Source organism: Rhinolophus hipposideros (genome assembly GCF_964194185.1).
Source record: "Rhinolophus hipposideros genome assembly, chromosome: 5".
Classification (NCBI taxonomy): domain Eukaryota; kingdom Metazoa; phylum Chordata; class Mammalia; order Chiroptera; family Rhinolophidae; genus Rhinolophus; species Rhinolophus hipposideros.
In genome coordinates, this window is record NC_138051.1 from 60679773 (window position 1) to 60695084 (window position 15312).

At 40.4% G+C, this 15312-nt stretch overlaps 2 protein-coding genes across 6 annotated transcripts in view; one reads left to right on the forward strand and one right to left on the reverse strand.

Annotated features, from left to right (window-relative positions):
• The window catches only part of MAP4K5 (mitogen-activated protein kinase kinase kinase kinase 5), a 91023-nt gene extending 77094 nt beyond the window's left edge, over positions 1-13929 (reverse strand). For 2 of the 4 annotated variants that reach the window (XM_081050051.1, XM_081050054.1), the window contains exons 1-2: positions 13652-13842; positions 13213-13428 (exon numbers count right to left, since the gene is read on the reverse strand). In XM_081050051.1, the coding sequence (XP_080906177.1) occupies positions 13213-13320 (108 nt within the window). In that variant the 5' untranslated portion in view covers positions 13321-13428; positions 13652-13842. Of the gene's footprint in view, positions 1-13212; positions 13429-13651 lie in introns of all 4 variants that reach the window. The other 2 variants (XM_081050052.1, XM_081050053.1) reach the window with 2 other exon arrangements.
• Positions 13843-15312, forward strand: part of ATL1 (atlastin GTPase 1) — a 72693-nt gene continuing 71223 nt past the window's right edge. The window contains exon 1 of one of the 2 annotated variants that reach the window (XM_081050056.1): positions 13843-14108. The gene's annotated coding sequence lies outside the window, so the exon portion shown is untranslated. The remainder of the gene's footprint in view (positions 14109-15312) is intronic. The other variant, XM_081050055.1, reaches the window with a different exon arrangement.

A 15312-nucleotide genomic window follows, 5' to 3' on the forward strand; every position in this document is an offset into this window, starting at 1 on the left:
ACCAAGGATGCTTTGACTTTTTTAGAGATTCTGAGGGGTTCAGAAAGAAGCAGATCACTGGAGCATTGGAACAACAATCACAGAACCACATAAAATAAAGATGGTCTTTTAAAGTTCATCTACACTATGCAGAAGTCAAAACATATTACATATAGTTAAGTAAAAAGTAAATACTAGGGCCGGCCTGGTGGCTCAGGTGGTTGGAGCTCCATGCTCCGAACTCCGAAGGCTGCCAGTTCGATTCCCACATGGGCCAGTGGGCTCTCAACCACAAGGTTGCCAGTTCAATTCCTCGAGTCCTGCAAGGGATGGTGGGCAGCGCTCTCTGCAACTAAGATTGAACAGGACACCTTGAGCTGAGCTGCCGCTGAGCTCCCAAATGGCTCAGTTGGTTGGAGCGCGGCCTCTCAATCACAAGGTTGCCGGTTTGACTCCCACAAAGGATGGTGGGCTGTGCCCCCTGCAACTAGCAAGGGCAACTGGACCTGGAGCTGAGCTGCGCCCTCCACAACTAAGACTGAAAGGACAACAACTTGAAGCTGAACGGCACCCTCCACAACAAAGATTGAAAGGACAACAACTTGACTGGGAAAAAAAGGCCTGGAAGTACACACTGTTCCCCAATAAAGTCCTGTTCCCCTTCCCCAATTAAAAAAAAAAAAAAGTAAATACTATACGCTACAACTCCCATTGATAGGATAAATACTTAAATGCCAGTCTCCATTTTAAAGACATGTTTCTGTTCTAATGAAGAACTGATGGGCAAATGTTCATATTCTGTAATTTTCCAGCTGGATTTTTAAAACAGAAAGCAGTACCAGGCTCTTTTATAATGAAAGGCAAAGAGGCTTTCAGAAAAAAAATCTAAACAGAGACTTTATAGATTCAATTTACTAAAGAGATCTTTCAGAAATTTAACTGTATAATTTCACACTAAAATCCAAAGCAGTCATATGTAATACTGGTTTTTGAAACCCAACATTCCCCTGCAACAAATTAAATGTGATATTCTCAAGTATTTTTGTTTTTAACTTTAACACATAAGAATCTGAAGAACCTGCATTATGTTTACAGAAGAAATTAATAGAAGTACCACAGCACTCTTTAAAAAAGATCTATTTCTGATTTCTATTCATTTTAGTAGGTTATTGGTATACACTAATATTTGGACTTCAGAGTAGACTAAACACCCAGAAATCTAATAAAATATTTTATTATAATAAATCTCTTATTTAACTCTTATTAATCAGGAATTGAAATTGAGTGAAAAAGATAAACTAACAATAAATGTGATCCATGTCACTATAAAATCCATAAAAGAGCCTTTCCAGTTAAATTAAGTTTCTATTCTCATTGCCAATGCATTTCCCTTTAATCTCTTAATTAATATTTCCAAGTTAATTTACTATCCTGTCTTGTATTTTTAAATTCATAGTAAAAAGTTACCCTTAGATTTCCACTTGCACCAAGAAAAAAAAAATTAAAGATGCTGATCTTTCGAACTAAGACATTTTCTATTTCAACAGTATTATCCAGTTGCCAGTTTTATCTGCCATGCACTTTCCTACATGCTGTGAAATTTGTAATGTGACAAATAAAGGAAAAGTTTTATGTTTATACGTTTTATCTGTAAGTTTTCAACAAAGAACAGAAAGATACGACTTAAAGCACAATACATCTCAGGAGCCACTAAGTTAGAAGTTAATTTTTTTAAACTGGGGTAAAAAATGAAACAGGCAAGTAACAACAGTCATCTGAAAGCTATGAAAGATGGTCACAACGCTGATAAATGAGGTCAGCTCCTATATTCCACTTTCCTGTTCTTCACATTAGGCCCCCCTCATCCTATGTCCAGTTAACTTCTTTCCAGCATATTTTTAGGGTCACAAAACTTTTCCATGAAGCCAATGGAGGACATCAGTTTTAAATATGCCCCCTTCCTCCAAAAATATTCTTTTAACATAAGAGAAAATCCAGACGTCTCAATGTTTAACAAGCAACCTATAGTGAACAGTGATTATTCCTCAAAGTCAGAATAAGGCATCCCAGACTAAAGAATATGAAGTTCAATACAAAAGTGGCAACACAGCACCTACAAGGTTTGAAGGAATGCAAAGTAGCTGGTTTGTCCACAAAACAAGTAAACAGTCAATGCCATCGGCTGTATAAAACCTCTGTACCTGACTCTTTTATGGAACATTGTTTTTGACTGTTCATTCATTCAACCAACATTCCGGAATACTAACTAGGTGCCAGGGATTGTTATTGACACTGGGGATGTAACGAAACAAAACAGTTCCAGTCTTCAGAGAGCTTGTATCAGGTGGAGAGACAGAGAAAAGTACATACAACACAGCGTGAGAAATGCTCTCAAAGGTGATACCAGACGAGCAGCAGGGTTCTAAGCCCATTCAAGGATGACTGGAGAAAGCTTCCAGGAAGAAGTAAATCTAAACTGAGTCTTAATGTGCCTTTCCTGGAAGAAAGGGGGTGGGGAGGAGAGGTAAAGGATTATGGCAGAATTCTTCCAGGCAAAGGTTATAATGAAAAGACAGGCATTTCAAAGAGTAAACTTATATTGTATTCGGGAACATAAGAGTGTAAGCAGGGGGAGTGAGAGACTATCGCCCTAGCTGTCATCCACTAACTTCTTGGTCACCCCTCCTCGTTCAGGTAGGACTTTACGCCCTGACGCACAGTCATGCTCTCCACCCCTCTTGCCACCATTCATAGAGACTTCAATATCCAGATCTCCTCTCTGACTTCTCATTCCTTGACCTCCTACCTGAATCTTGATTTCAAATACTGTACCTTCCTGATCATAACCTCCTATCCTTTCACCTCACTTAACCCTCATCCTTCCATTCCAGAGATTCTTCCTCCTCATGAATCCAGTGCATTTCCCTGTGACTATCCATTACCTCTCAATTCCTCACATCCTCCCTAAACTGTCAGAGTGCCACGGTCCATTACTCTAAAATCACTCTTTTGCAAACATCCTTAACTTCCTTAACCCCTTTTCTATAGTGTTAGCCTAGCAAAATCCTAATCTAATTAAAACCAATTATCCATTAATTCCATACTAGTATCGAATAGCTGAATGTTGATGGGAATTACAAAATAATGCTAACTGGTCTTATTTTCCAATCATAACAGCAATCTCAAACTACAGCTTCTGCAGAGGTACTCCCTCTTCAGGGCTGGAGGCTGTATTGCAGGGTTTCCCCCCACTACACCGCAGACACATTCAGAGCCTGAGGCCTTCCCATTAGGGTGACCCCAAATCTGGCCACATGACTTATGTCTTAGGACATACAAAAGCCTTAGTCTGTTAGAACACTTCTCTCTGAAAAGTTTTGCTAACCCTTTCCTAATGGATTTTTATTGAAAAACGAGTTCCTTCCAGAAGATTACTTAACTAAACTAAATATCTGGAGGTCTTAATGGTGAAGGAAAGGGTTTGACTTAAGGTTAAAAGAGGTAGGAAAGATGTGAACTCTCAATCACTGTTGGGTACAACTTTTGGGGGATAATAATAGGACAAAACGCACTAAAACCTTAAAATAACTCAGCAAATTTAATTCTAGAAATTTACTTAAAGAATAATTAAGGATGTGTGAAAAGACTTTGTTCAAGGATACTGATTACTGTATTGCTTATAACAGGGAAATACTGGAAACAATCTCCTTGTTCAACAATAATGGATTAAAAATTGAACAATACAAGGAAATAATACACAAATACTAAATGTATATATTTACTGACATGAAAAGTGGTTTGTGATATATGTTAAACAAAAAAGTAATTATCAAATATATACAATATAGCATATATATTGTGTGTAATATTTTATATATGTTTATATATTATGATTTATGTACATGTCCTTAACATGAGTTTTTAAAAAGTCTGCAAAGATATATACAACAATGCTTACATTTTGGTAAAGGATATATAGGTAATTTTTCATTTATTCGTACATCAAAATCTCTAAAATTCTACACATATTAATTAAAATGTATTTAAAAAATAAAAGGTAGGAAAGAAGGCTACCTATGCCCAGGCAAGGAGGAGAGAGGCAAAATAGGAAGGCAAGTCCTACCCATGTATCTATGCTACTGCAGAAAGAATAATAGGAAATTATTCCTGGGGAAAGAAAAACTGGTAAGGGACCCAAGCACTTCTGTCATCTATTACAATTAGGATAGGAGCTAAAAAGCTTAAAATGAAAAAATTGTTAATAATTTATTGAAAATTCTGTCTACTAAAATATATTAAGTCATGCTCACATTGGCTCCTCCTGATACTGGTAAGAGAAAGGGTTAAAAAAGAGGTGCAAGAAGGCACAGACACCTAAAAAGGGGGTGCATGGGTATAAGAAGTAACAAAATGGTTCACAGGAGAAAGCTGAAAGTCACATGCTTCTCAGGCAGTCCTGTTTACCATAAATTAGGCAGAGGCAAACAGAAGTAACTAGGTAATGCTACAGAAGGCAGGCTATTCTATTTGCCTGAAAAAATTAGCTTTTTGTTCATTTTAATTTTTAATAGCATTACAGAATCTAGTCAGTTAATCTAGGTAACAATAACCATAAAGCCTAACGTTCTTAACAAAATGAGGGCAAGAGAAGGCACAGCAGGAAGGGTGTCCAACAACCAAGGAACAGGACAGTTCTCAAATTTTAAGTTATTTATATTGTAGGGTGGCTTTGAGCTAAGTCATCTACATAGTAAAGGCGAATCAAGCCTGGGCTTTGATTTGGAAAATATGAGGGTAAGAGTAATGACCAGGCAAGTAACCAGAAAAAAGTGCCTCTGAAAACTGATGCTGAGACCTGAAGCTTACTTATACGCAAATTCAAATCGGTGCAAAAAAAAATCTCTCACTTCTCAGCAGAGGCGTGAGGCTGCCAAGTCTCATCTGACATCGGACCACAATTTGTGCAGACCTTATTATTGTGCTAAGCAATGTGTTTACAGCTGTGAGTACAGCAATAAATTTAAAGCTGCAGTCCTGAGGCAGCTTGTTGTAGTGGAAAGGACAGAGACTATACAGTGAGAAGATCCGGATTCAAGCCATCATAGGGCCATCTACTAACAGTAAGATCTAGAGCAAATAGTTAAGTTTCTTCTTGGGTAAACTATAGGTAATTTATCTGTCCCACCTACTTCATAGGATTATTGTGACAAACGAACAATGTACTGATTATGAAAGAGCTAAACAAAAATTAGGTCACTCTTAGTCATTTCAATCTGATTCATTTTTATTAAAATTAGAAAGTAGGGGCCAATATGACTCATGGGCCCAAAAACCTCAAAGATAGACCAGGCTATATCAGCCTGGCTTCCTACATCACCTCAAAATCTCAGTGGGAGACTATGACATTCAACAGAAACAGAGTTACGTTAGACTTAAATTCATCTAGACCTAAATTCATCTTGCCCTTTTCAGAGTTATCGACCCTCTCTAATTTAAATAGTTCTTCACGTAAATGGAAAGCAATAGCTCTCTAATAACACTCAAACATGTACAAATACTCAAATAATCTAATACTGCCAGTGAAAGTGCCTGATCCAATTTATCTGATCTTGGACTAAATTCTCAAATTGACAACAAAGCCCTGACAACACAAGTATCATTTGTTAATAAGCCTCATGTTTCTCTTCCTGTGGATTTGGTCTGAAACCACAATCTAAAATTTATCTAAAATTTAGAAGTGAAACATTTATACATTTCGAAAGCAAAACTACAGTAAGAAACCTAAGTCAATCTGCGTTCTAACCCATTTGTCTCCATCAAAAACACCGGAAATCATGGTTAAAGTGACAATGCTGAGCCTATGTAAATAAAAATAACTAGAATACTAGATGTATTATAAATCTAAGGCGGGGGCTGGCTGTATCCACAAGTCAATTTGGAAACTAGAATTTATGCACCAGAGATGGCACTGTTTTATGTCTACCTTCACCAAGTTTTATCTACTAACTTAATAAAAAACGTAATTTCAAATAAAATTTTGGAAGCATAGTCCTTATTTTCTGCTATTAACCTATTTTTCCAAATTATTCATTCTCTCTCACCCTAACAGGAAAACTCAGTAGTCTCTCATGTCAGACTATCAAGACACAGAATGTACAGTATAATATATTCAGTCAAACTGTGTTCAAAAAAAAAAAAAAAGAATGTGGGTGACATTTTGAGAGATCAAATGTCAGAAAAATAAGAAGTAGCATATACATTCATTCTCTATCACCATCAGATTTGGGGCTAATCTTTAAATGCTAATAAAATTATGTCAACAGACTTAATTTTATTAGCATTTAAAGATTAGAGAACATTGGTGGAAAGAGACGTAGAAGCAGCTACATATCCTTTGTTTACAAAATCATGCTTTTATAAAATGACACAGGCATGGGTAACCTACACCCGTTACTGCTGAACTTAATTTAATTAAAATAACAATGATTGTGTCTTTTTTTAAATTTATTGGGGTGACAATTGTTAGTGAAATTACATAGATTTCAGGTGTACAATTCTGTATTACATCATCTATAAATCCCATTGTGTGTTCACCCCCAGAGTAATGATTGTGTCTTAGTTCTAATTCCTGACGCTAAGCTTACAATTTAGTTGTACAGATAGTTTTCAAGTGATTCAGTAAGAGATATTTAAGACTTCCTCTGATTATCCAGATATCCACTTGGCTAATTCTTTCACTTGCCTCAAGTCTTTACTCAAATCTAATCTCAATGAGGTCTTTCCTGACCATCCTTTTATAATTCCCTAATCTGCCTGCACCATCCCACGCTGGCAATCCTGATCCCCCTTAACCTATTCAACTTTTTCTTTCCATATCTTTAATCACCTTCTAATATCTCATATAACTTATTATGTTTATTGCTTACTTTCTCTCTCCCCCCACTAGAATGTAAGATCCATCACAGCAAGAACTTGCTCTACTCTGTTCACTGATGTATCCCACTGTCTAGCGCATAAGAGGCTCTCTGTAAGTAATGGTTAAATGTTAAATACTCCTTTTCACCCTGTCCCCCTTCCTGCTCCATCCCAGCTCCCCATTCATCAACATGTCTCATCCTAACCATACGCAGAGTGGAACAACTGGGGCTGGAAATCAAGAGGCTCTACATCAGAAAGGAAGAAAGGGAAAGAGGGAGGGAAAAAGAAAGGGAGGAAAGAAGGCTTTAAATTTATCCCCTACCTTGGTTCCCAGCAATCCGTCCTAAGTGTTTGCTTTTAATCTCCTTTCTAAATTCCTAATTCCTTCCAAATTCTTTGTCTGATTTTCTTCACTAAACTCAGCAACACTCCTGATCACTTGGGTAGTAAGACAAACTTAAATAATAATAACTGAAAGCTGTAACCTATTTCAATGGAAGGAAAAAACCAGAAACGGTAGAAGAACCATTTGTGTGTCTCATTTCTGTCTCTTCATAGCTAAGCTGCTTCAAGGAGTGATCTAATTGCCTCTACTTCCTTATTTACCAACCTTACCTCAACTCTTTTGCTCTTAATGAACTCTTTCAGCTCCTTGCTCACATGACCACTATGTTGCTCATGCTTTCAAAATGTATTTACTGAACACATACTGTGTGCTAGGCATTAAGTGAGGCTAGCTGATTCACTGGTAAGTACAAGGTCCCTGCTCTCATGCACCTTGAATAGAGCAGGAAGACTGACAGCTACAATCATGAGTGATGAATGAGTATTATGGTAAGAAATCATGCAACAGATAGATACGGCCTTATCTAAGAGGCAGAAAAGGCCTTCCTGAAAATTCAGTGTTTAAAAATAAACCCAAAGAGTAGAAGATAAACAAATGAAAGAGAAGAGTATTCTGGGAGAAGGAAATAGTATCTGCAAAAACCTAAAGGACAAAGAGTAGAGTGCATATAAAGAGCTGAAAGAAGTTCAGTACAGCGAGCCTTTTGGTACACACACAGAGCCTTGAAAGGCATATTATTCTAAGAATTTATTCCACGGACAATGAGAATAAAGGGGGAATGACACAAAACCTCAGATTTATATTATTTGGAAAATCAATACATTTGCCGTATCGTAGTCAGAGCAGAAGACAACAAGAATGGATGCAGATGATAGAAATCAGTTCTGGAAAATGTTGATTTCTATTAAAAGAACTTCCTCATACCTCTTTTTTTCTTCTCAGACACCTTCAATATGCATTATTTTCTTCTGCCACTCTAACAATACAGCCTTTCCTCAACTCCTACAAACTTTCCTGTGTGACCTCACCTACACTTCAGAGGTACCACCCCACTATGTGACGATGACTCCCAAACCTGTATCCCCAGCCAAGATCTCTCCAGGCCAGAGCTGCATTTCCTGCCTTCTATCAGACATCTCTACCTATGCAAGGACATATGTCCAAAACCAAACACATGATCCAGACTCCACAAATTAGGTCTTTTCTAATTCTGTTGATGGCACTGAGGTAGTCACCCAAGCCAGCAATTCTGAATGTTATTTTTCCATCAATCACCAGGGAATTTTTTTATTACCTTCTAAATATACTCAAATCCATCCCTTCCTTTTATCTCTAGTACTAGTGTGTAAATTTGTTTGCATAAAATTTCAGTAACTGCTCCTTATATTTGTCTAATCCATCCTCTACATCATGAAAGATACTCTCTAAAAGCATTTCTTAAATTTACAGGAAGAGTCCAAATTCTCTGACATGACACAGAAGCTCCATGATCTGGTCCTTTCCTGCCAGAAAAGAGTTCGTGTCCTCCATCTACGACCTCTCCGTCGGGGCTGGTCACACCGGACCTGGAATGCAGTTGCAGATCCCTCAAAACTCACGGTTTCTCAAGTCACCAGGTATTTACACACACTATTCCCACAGCCTGGAATATCTTTCCCATTATGTACACCTGGAAATTGCCCTGAATTCTTTTAAAATCCAGTTAATGCCCTCCTGTTAAACCTCCCTGGTTCACACCATAGTTCTCTCTCCTCTCCTCCCTGCCCCCATCCTCAACAAAGACAGGGTTGGGCATTTTTCCCACTTCATTTCTACTATAGCACTTACCAAATTATGACTGTTTACACGTCTGTTTTCCTCACTAAATTATATGTTTCTTGTTGATAGTATACTTCCTCTTGCTTGCATCCTTATATTCTTACATACAGTTGGCACTCAAATATTTCTTGAATAAATGAATGCTTACAGAAGTGTTGTGATGTTTCAAGCTTTGTCTCCATATAATAGAATCATGGAATATACTTCAAAGTGCCTAAAGCTATTCCAGAATTGTGACTTCTGGCTTGGGGGGGAAGAATAGCATATATAAAAGAAGAATTCACTACAGTGGACCCAGTTCATCCAGCATCCAGAGGAATCCGCGGAAGTGATAAGACTATACAACAATAATTTCTATACAAATTATAACATTATTTATAACTGCAAAAAATATTTTAAATTGGAAACAATAGATATGAAATTTACAATGACCAACTAAATGAAGGTTTGTTCAAAGGATTCTTTTAAAATGGTATTTTTAAAGAATATTTAATGACTAGGAAACTGGTATTCATTCCAGTCACATAGAAAAAAAAGACATACATCATGACCCCAATTTTATAAAACCCATTTTTAGAAACATGTTGGTTTAAAAACATCTAGGAAAAAGCCTAAAATAAACTATATTAAATCATTAACAGTGTTTATCTGCATAATTTTTCTATAACTAATGTCATTCAACAAGTATCTGTCTGCTATTTTACATAATGAGCAAGAGACATCTATCTGTTCCTGTCCTCTCGGAGATAAACATGATATACTTTTATAATCAATCAGAAAACGCAAAACAGGTTAGGAAAAAAATACATGGGATTGCCCACCTTAAATTTATATCCCACGAAAGGTAAAAATGGTTTAGAACTTCTCTGGAATCTAGGCTGGAAACAATTCTATACAAATATTGGGATGAAGACCACCAAAATGTCTTGTACTGTGATTACAAACAGTATTATGATACTACAATTGCCTAGATCACTGTGGACAGAAGGTAGTAGAGACAGTAAATTTCCAGACTTCCTCTTCCTTTTAGCAGATTTAAAAATTAACAATATTAAAAATAAAATTTGCTCAGGGGAAATTTAATCTTTCATCCATCTTCAACCATAGTTTTTTTCTCTTTTGTGTTTCTTTCCCCTCCACCATTTCCTGCTCTCACCCTCAATGATTTACCCCATTATCTAAGTGAATCTTTACATTCCTCTTCTTTCAACTAGGGAATAGCCAGTTTAAGATTGAGCTCTCCCATCTTGGGATTCTCAGGAGACAGGTGCTTCAGAGAGGATCTGTCGTTTTGAAGAACATAAAAATAATTTATAAAGAATCTCAAAGCTATAGTCCTTTTAAAGCTCCTGCTTCATATCTGAGGTGTCAAAAGCAAAAGAAAAAAAAAGTAGGGATAATATATGATTAGAACAGTGACTAATTTACCTTCATTAATCTTCACTGTATTTTACTAGTTTACATCACTGATTGGAAATACTTCTAAAACTTCCTAGGGTTTTCAGCTCACTAGAAACACAATGATAAATAGCAAAATTACTCCAACTGCTCTGAGCTTAAAAACTTCAGCACTACAGCTGAATGGTACAAGGTTTTAAGCATATTAAACAGTAAATATAAACTGACAAAATTCTGTAGGACTTGAGAGTGCTGAAAATAGATATGCTATGAAATAGTTTTACAGAAATATTTTTCCTAGAGAACTCAAATAATTGAAATTTTTAATAAAAGTACAAATACAGGATATCATAACAGGCCTTACAGGAATACAGAGTATTAAATGCCAACATCGTGTTGTTACGTCAAAAGCATATGCCCACAGAACTAGGTGATAGAATTACTGATATTTATTCATTCATTCATCAATTTTTTGGAAGGCTCTTACTCTGTGCCCGACATAATTCTAGGTGCTATTTGACACAGAGCGGTGAACAAAACAGATAAAACTCCTGCGCTCATGGAGTATGTATGTTAGTGGATTGAGATAGATGATAAACACTAAAAAATGTAAAACATTATGCTAAATGGTGATAAGAGCAAAGGAAAAAATAAAGTAGGAAAAAAAGATGGAGAGGGGATAAAAGCGAGGGAAGGGAGCAAGCCATGTGGCTGTCTAAGGAAAGACATTCTGAGCAAAGGTAATAGCAAGAATAAATGCCCAGAGGTGGGAAGATGCTTATTATGTTTAAGAAAGAGCTAGCAGACCAGTGTAGCCAGAACAAAGTGAAGGAAGGGGAAGAGTAGTAGATGAGGTTGGAGAGATCAAGAGGCTGGGGCTTCCTGGAGGAACATTTGAGTAAGATTTCCATGGACAGGTAGGATCGCAACAGGTGGAAGTGGGAGGTGATTTCAGGTAATTAGAAGAAAGGAAAACAAAAGACAAGGAACCAGAGTTGAAGATGTTTATGAATCAGAGGCTAGACTAGTGTAGACTGAGTGTATGTGTAACTGAGAGAAAGCATGAATGTAAGGGAAGGCGATCATGCGGAGGGGGTACCATTGAAGGTGGTATATGATATTCAATCTTTGACCCTCTGTTTAGGAGCTGTGGAAGAAGGACACAGAGCAAGGAGGCACCAGGGTGAAAGAAGAATTAGCTGCCCCTTTAATATAACCTTTTGAATTCCCTTGCAAAAATAAAATCCTGCTCCAGGTAGCTGCTTTAGTTGCTGTTATTTATAAAGGAAAAGGGTAAAGGTCTTGGGCTTTTTGTGGGGAAAACACTTATATATGTATTAAATCATAAGACAAAGATGACTAAAAAATAAGAATGAGAAGGCAAATAGGAATTTCAAATTTTTAAAGAGCATTCCACAACATGACTAATTCATAGATAAACAATTAAGAGTGAACTACCTCTAATTCTACATGAAGAAAAAGAGGATTGTGTTATAATTGTCTACTTTGAATTTGGACGTATACAAGGCAAGAGCTGGGACCTACCTCACAATTCAACACTCCATATCTAGAACAGTGCTCAGTACAGAAGATTTAAATACCTGCTGAACAAAAAGCCAACCCATTACAGTCCATCTCAATAGAATCAAACAGTGCTAGAGCTGTCATAACACCACTCGGAGCTGTTGGTATTAACAGAGATGGTATTAAACCAAAGCAGAAAAGCAGAAATGTTTTCCTTCCACATTACTACCTGTGCAAAAACAACATAACCCCAGAAGGCTCTCCTGGTTAATTACCCACATGACACACGAGGCCCTTTCAGATACACGCAAGAGTGTTCTTTGGAATGATGGGATATACACCATGATGAAATCCAATAAATCAAAGGAAATTTCCCTTAATATACCTATATGAGTCGCATTACTACTCCCTTTGGGAACAGAACAAAAAGCCTAAGGCAATCTGAAACAGTCTCCTTCCTCTTGATCCTCTTGAAGAACTAACTCAGTGGACTTAGGGCATTGGGCTTGCTTCTCTATGATGTTTTTTTTCCTAAGTCCCAAACTAAGTGAAACTCACCCTCACCATGGGTCTCAAATAATGCAAAAGGCCACAATTAAAAACACAGCAGCTCTCATGCACTCTCGAGCATGGGATGCCATAAATCCCAGAGAGGAACTGCTAAAGCAGAAAAACACAAAACAACAAAACAAAACACCACTGACCGGATACAAATGATAAGACTTCTGCCAGGAAAAGCATCTTTCTGCACAGGATAACGTTTGTGCACAGATCACTGTGATCCAGTATTAGACTGCGTACAGTTACCATTGAGAGACAGGGTTTTCGTAGGACTTTTAAAGTCAAGCTCATCCATTTTAGTTGTTTTTAAATGCAGACGTCGGTATGTCAATATTCTTTCCTGTCTGCTCTCTTCCACGAAGGACTTCTCCAGGCTAAGACGAAATCCTCCTCAAGTGCAACCCCACAAGCAGATTCGAACTCCCTTCGACACCATAAAGAAGCGTTAAAAACGCCTTTCGACCACCAAAACAGTACAACAGTGGTTTGCAAACGTATGTTTAGTTCTGCTTCTTGGTAGCGATTTGAGCAAGCCATGAACGCAGTGAAAGGGGTCCCGGCCGCCGGATCCCCAAGATGCAAACAATAAAAGCATCCTCCCCCCGCCTCGTCCTCGGCCGGAAAGCGGCCCGATGGCCGAGCGCCAGCCGGGGCTCGGTCTGCCTCACCTTATAGACGTCGCCGTAGGTGCCGCTGCCGACCCTCTGCACGAGCTCGTAGTCCTGCTGCGGGTTCCGCCTCAGGATGTCCGCGGCAGGCCGCAGCGGGGCCTCCATCTTCGCTCAGCACCCGGCCCCCGCCGGTCCTGCCCGCGGCGCCCTGTTCCCGCTAACGAGGACGGACGGCGCCGCTTCCCAACATGGAGCCTCCGCCCGCAGCTCCGCCTGCACGAGGGACAAGCCAAGGCGGGTCGGCGCCGCGGGCTACGACCCCGAGTGGCCCAGCCCCTTCCCTTCCGCCCCGCTGGGGGCCGCAGGACACGCGGCCGGGAAAGGTCCCCGGCGCCCCGCAGCCGCGATTTGGCCGCGGCCGTTCCCCCCTCCCCGCCGCCTGCAAGCTGCCAGTCCCGGCCTCCCCGCCTGCCTGGTCCCAGGGCCGGCGCGGTACCTGAGGGGGGCGGCCCCTCTCTTTGTTGAGCGCCGCGCCCGGGACCTACTTCCTCGCCGGCGCCTGCGTCCTGCTTTCCAGCGCCCGCCCGCCCCAAGCCTCGTGCCGCCGCCGCCCGCCGCACCACCCGCCCTCTAGCTGGCGGTGGAGGCGCGTACGGTCGCCGCCGCCGCCGCCGCACCACGTTCCCCACCCGGGGCTGCGTCACCCGGAGACACGTTCCCGGCCAGCGTGGGTCGGCGCCCAGCCGCCAGCCCGAGCGCGCCGGCCGCGGGCCCAGAGTGCCGCCCTGAGGCCTGGTCGCGACACGACACCCGCCCGGCCGGGCCCCCGCGCCCCCGCTGGCCCAGCGCGTCTTTTCAGGGCCCAGGCGTTACTCCCCTGTCGCAGAGCTGAGGGACGCCCCTGGGCCTGTGTGAGCCGACGGGCCGCCGCTAAACCGCCCCGGGTTCGTCAGGTAAACTCGGTGACGGGTAAGGGGAAAGAGTGGGCACGAGGCGGCTGGGAACGCAGCCCTCCCGGTTCAACTCGGGAAAGGTACGTTGAGGGCACCGGGCCAGAAGGTACCTGGCAGCGGGGCGCCAGGCAGGAGACGGGGGCATGCCAGGTTAGCGAAAGCGCGGCACACCCTACTGCACCTTCCTGTTTGGCAAACCTTTCGCAGTGGTACCAGTTGAAGGCTGCACTGCACACCTGCGCAACCTGGCTTCCACTGAGTTTCCCGAGCCAGTTCCTTGAATTCCTAGGAGGTCTCAATGGACGTTCTTCCTGTGTGTCACACGCAGTGTCTCCTGATACCCTCTCTAAAGGGAGTATTATACGCCCCTGTCATTGGATCGGGAGTTCTGCAGAAGCTAAAACAAAGTCAGGGACCACAACCTGGTTCTGGTTCTACCACTTCTTCCGTGTATTATCCGGGACAAGACATCGTATTTGGCAATATCTTGATATCCTTGTCTGCAGCTTCAAGAGGACGAGGCATTGCATCTGACACCCAACAAAGTGTTTATAAAGCATTTTACGGGATTATAAAAGAGGGTTATCAAAATATAAGAGGTTTTAAAATACTTCACAAAACACAGACTGTCCAACAAGTTCAGGGAAGTAAGGTGGTTGATATTTCACAAGCTGGTTTGCAGTTTCAGTGCCAGTCTTGTTTTGAAGGTAGAAATAAAGTTGCCCGATTTAGGTATACTGGCAAAGGTCTTTCTAGAACCCAGGAGGGGTTTTGAACAGAAAAGCCACATAACACTCAGCCAATGCATTTGTGACCGAAAAAATCACAAAAGAGCAAGCTGCAGATGTTAGCTTATGGCTTTGAATATCCAATTCAATTCTGTTTTGGGGGGCAATATGCTCCTGTTGTTGATCATTATAATCAATTGTATAATGTAGGAATTAAATTCACACCTTAGCAGGACAGGGAATACATGTATTTTCTTGTGTTCCATGCACAAAGGGCACTTATTTAGGGAACATAAGTAAGCTCAGACTTACATGCTCTGTGGACAAAGCCTATGTGTTCGCTGCATTGAAAAAATTGTTGAAGAACAGTTCCTTCTTTCAAAGCTTCTTGGCACTTGTTTGGGTGGGCACATACTTTTGGCTTCAATGACTCAAAATCGTTTCAAATGTTCTATTGGTATCCTAGTACTTGTTTA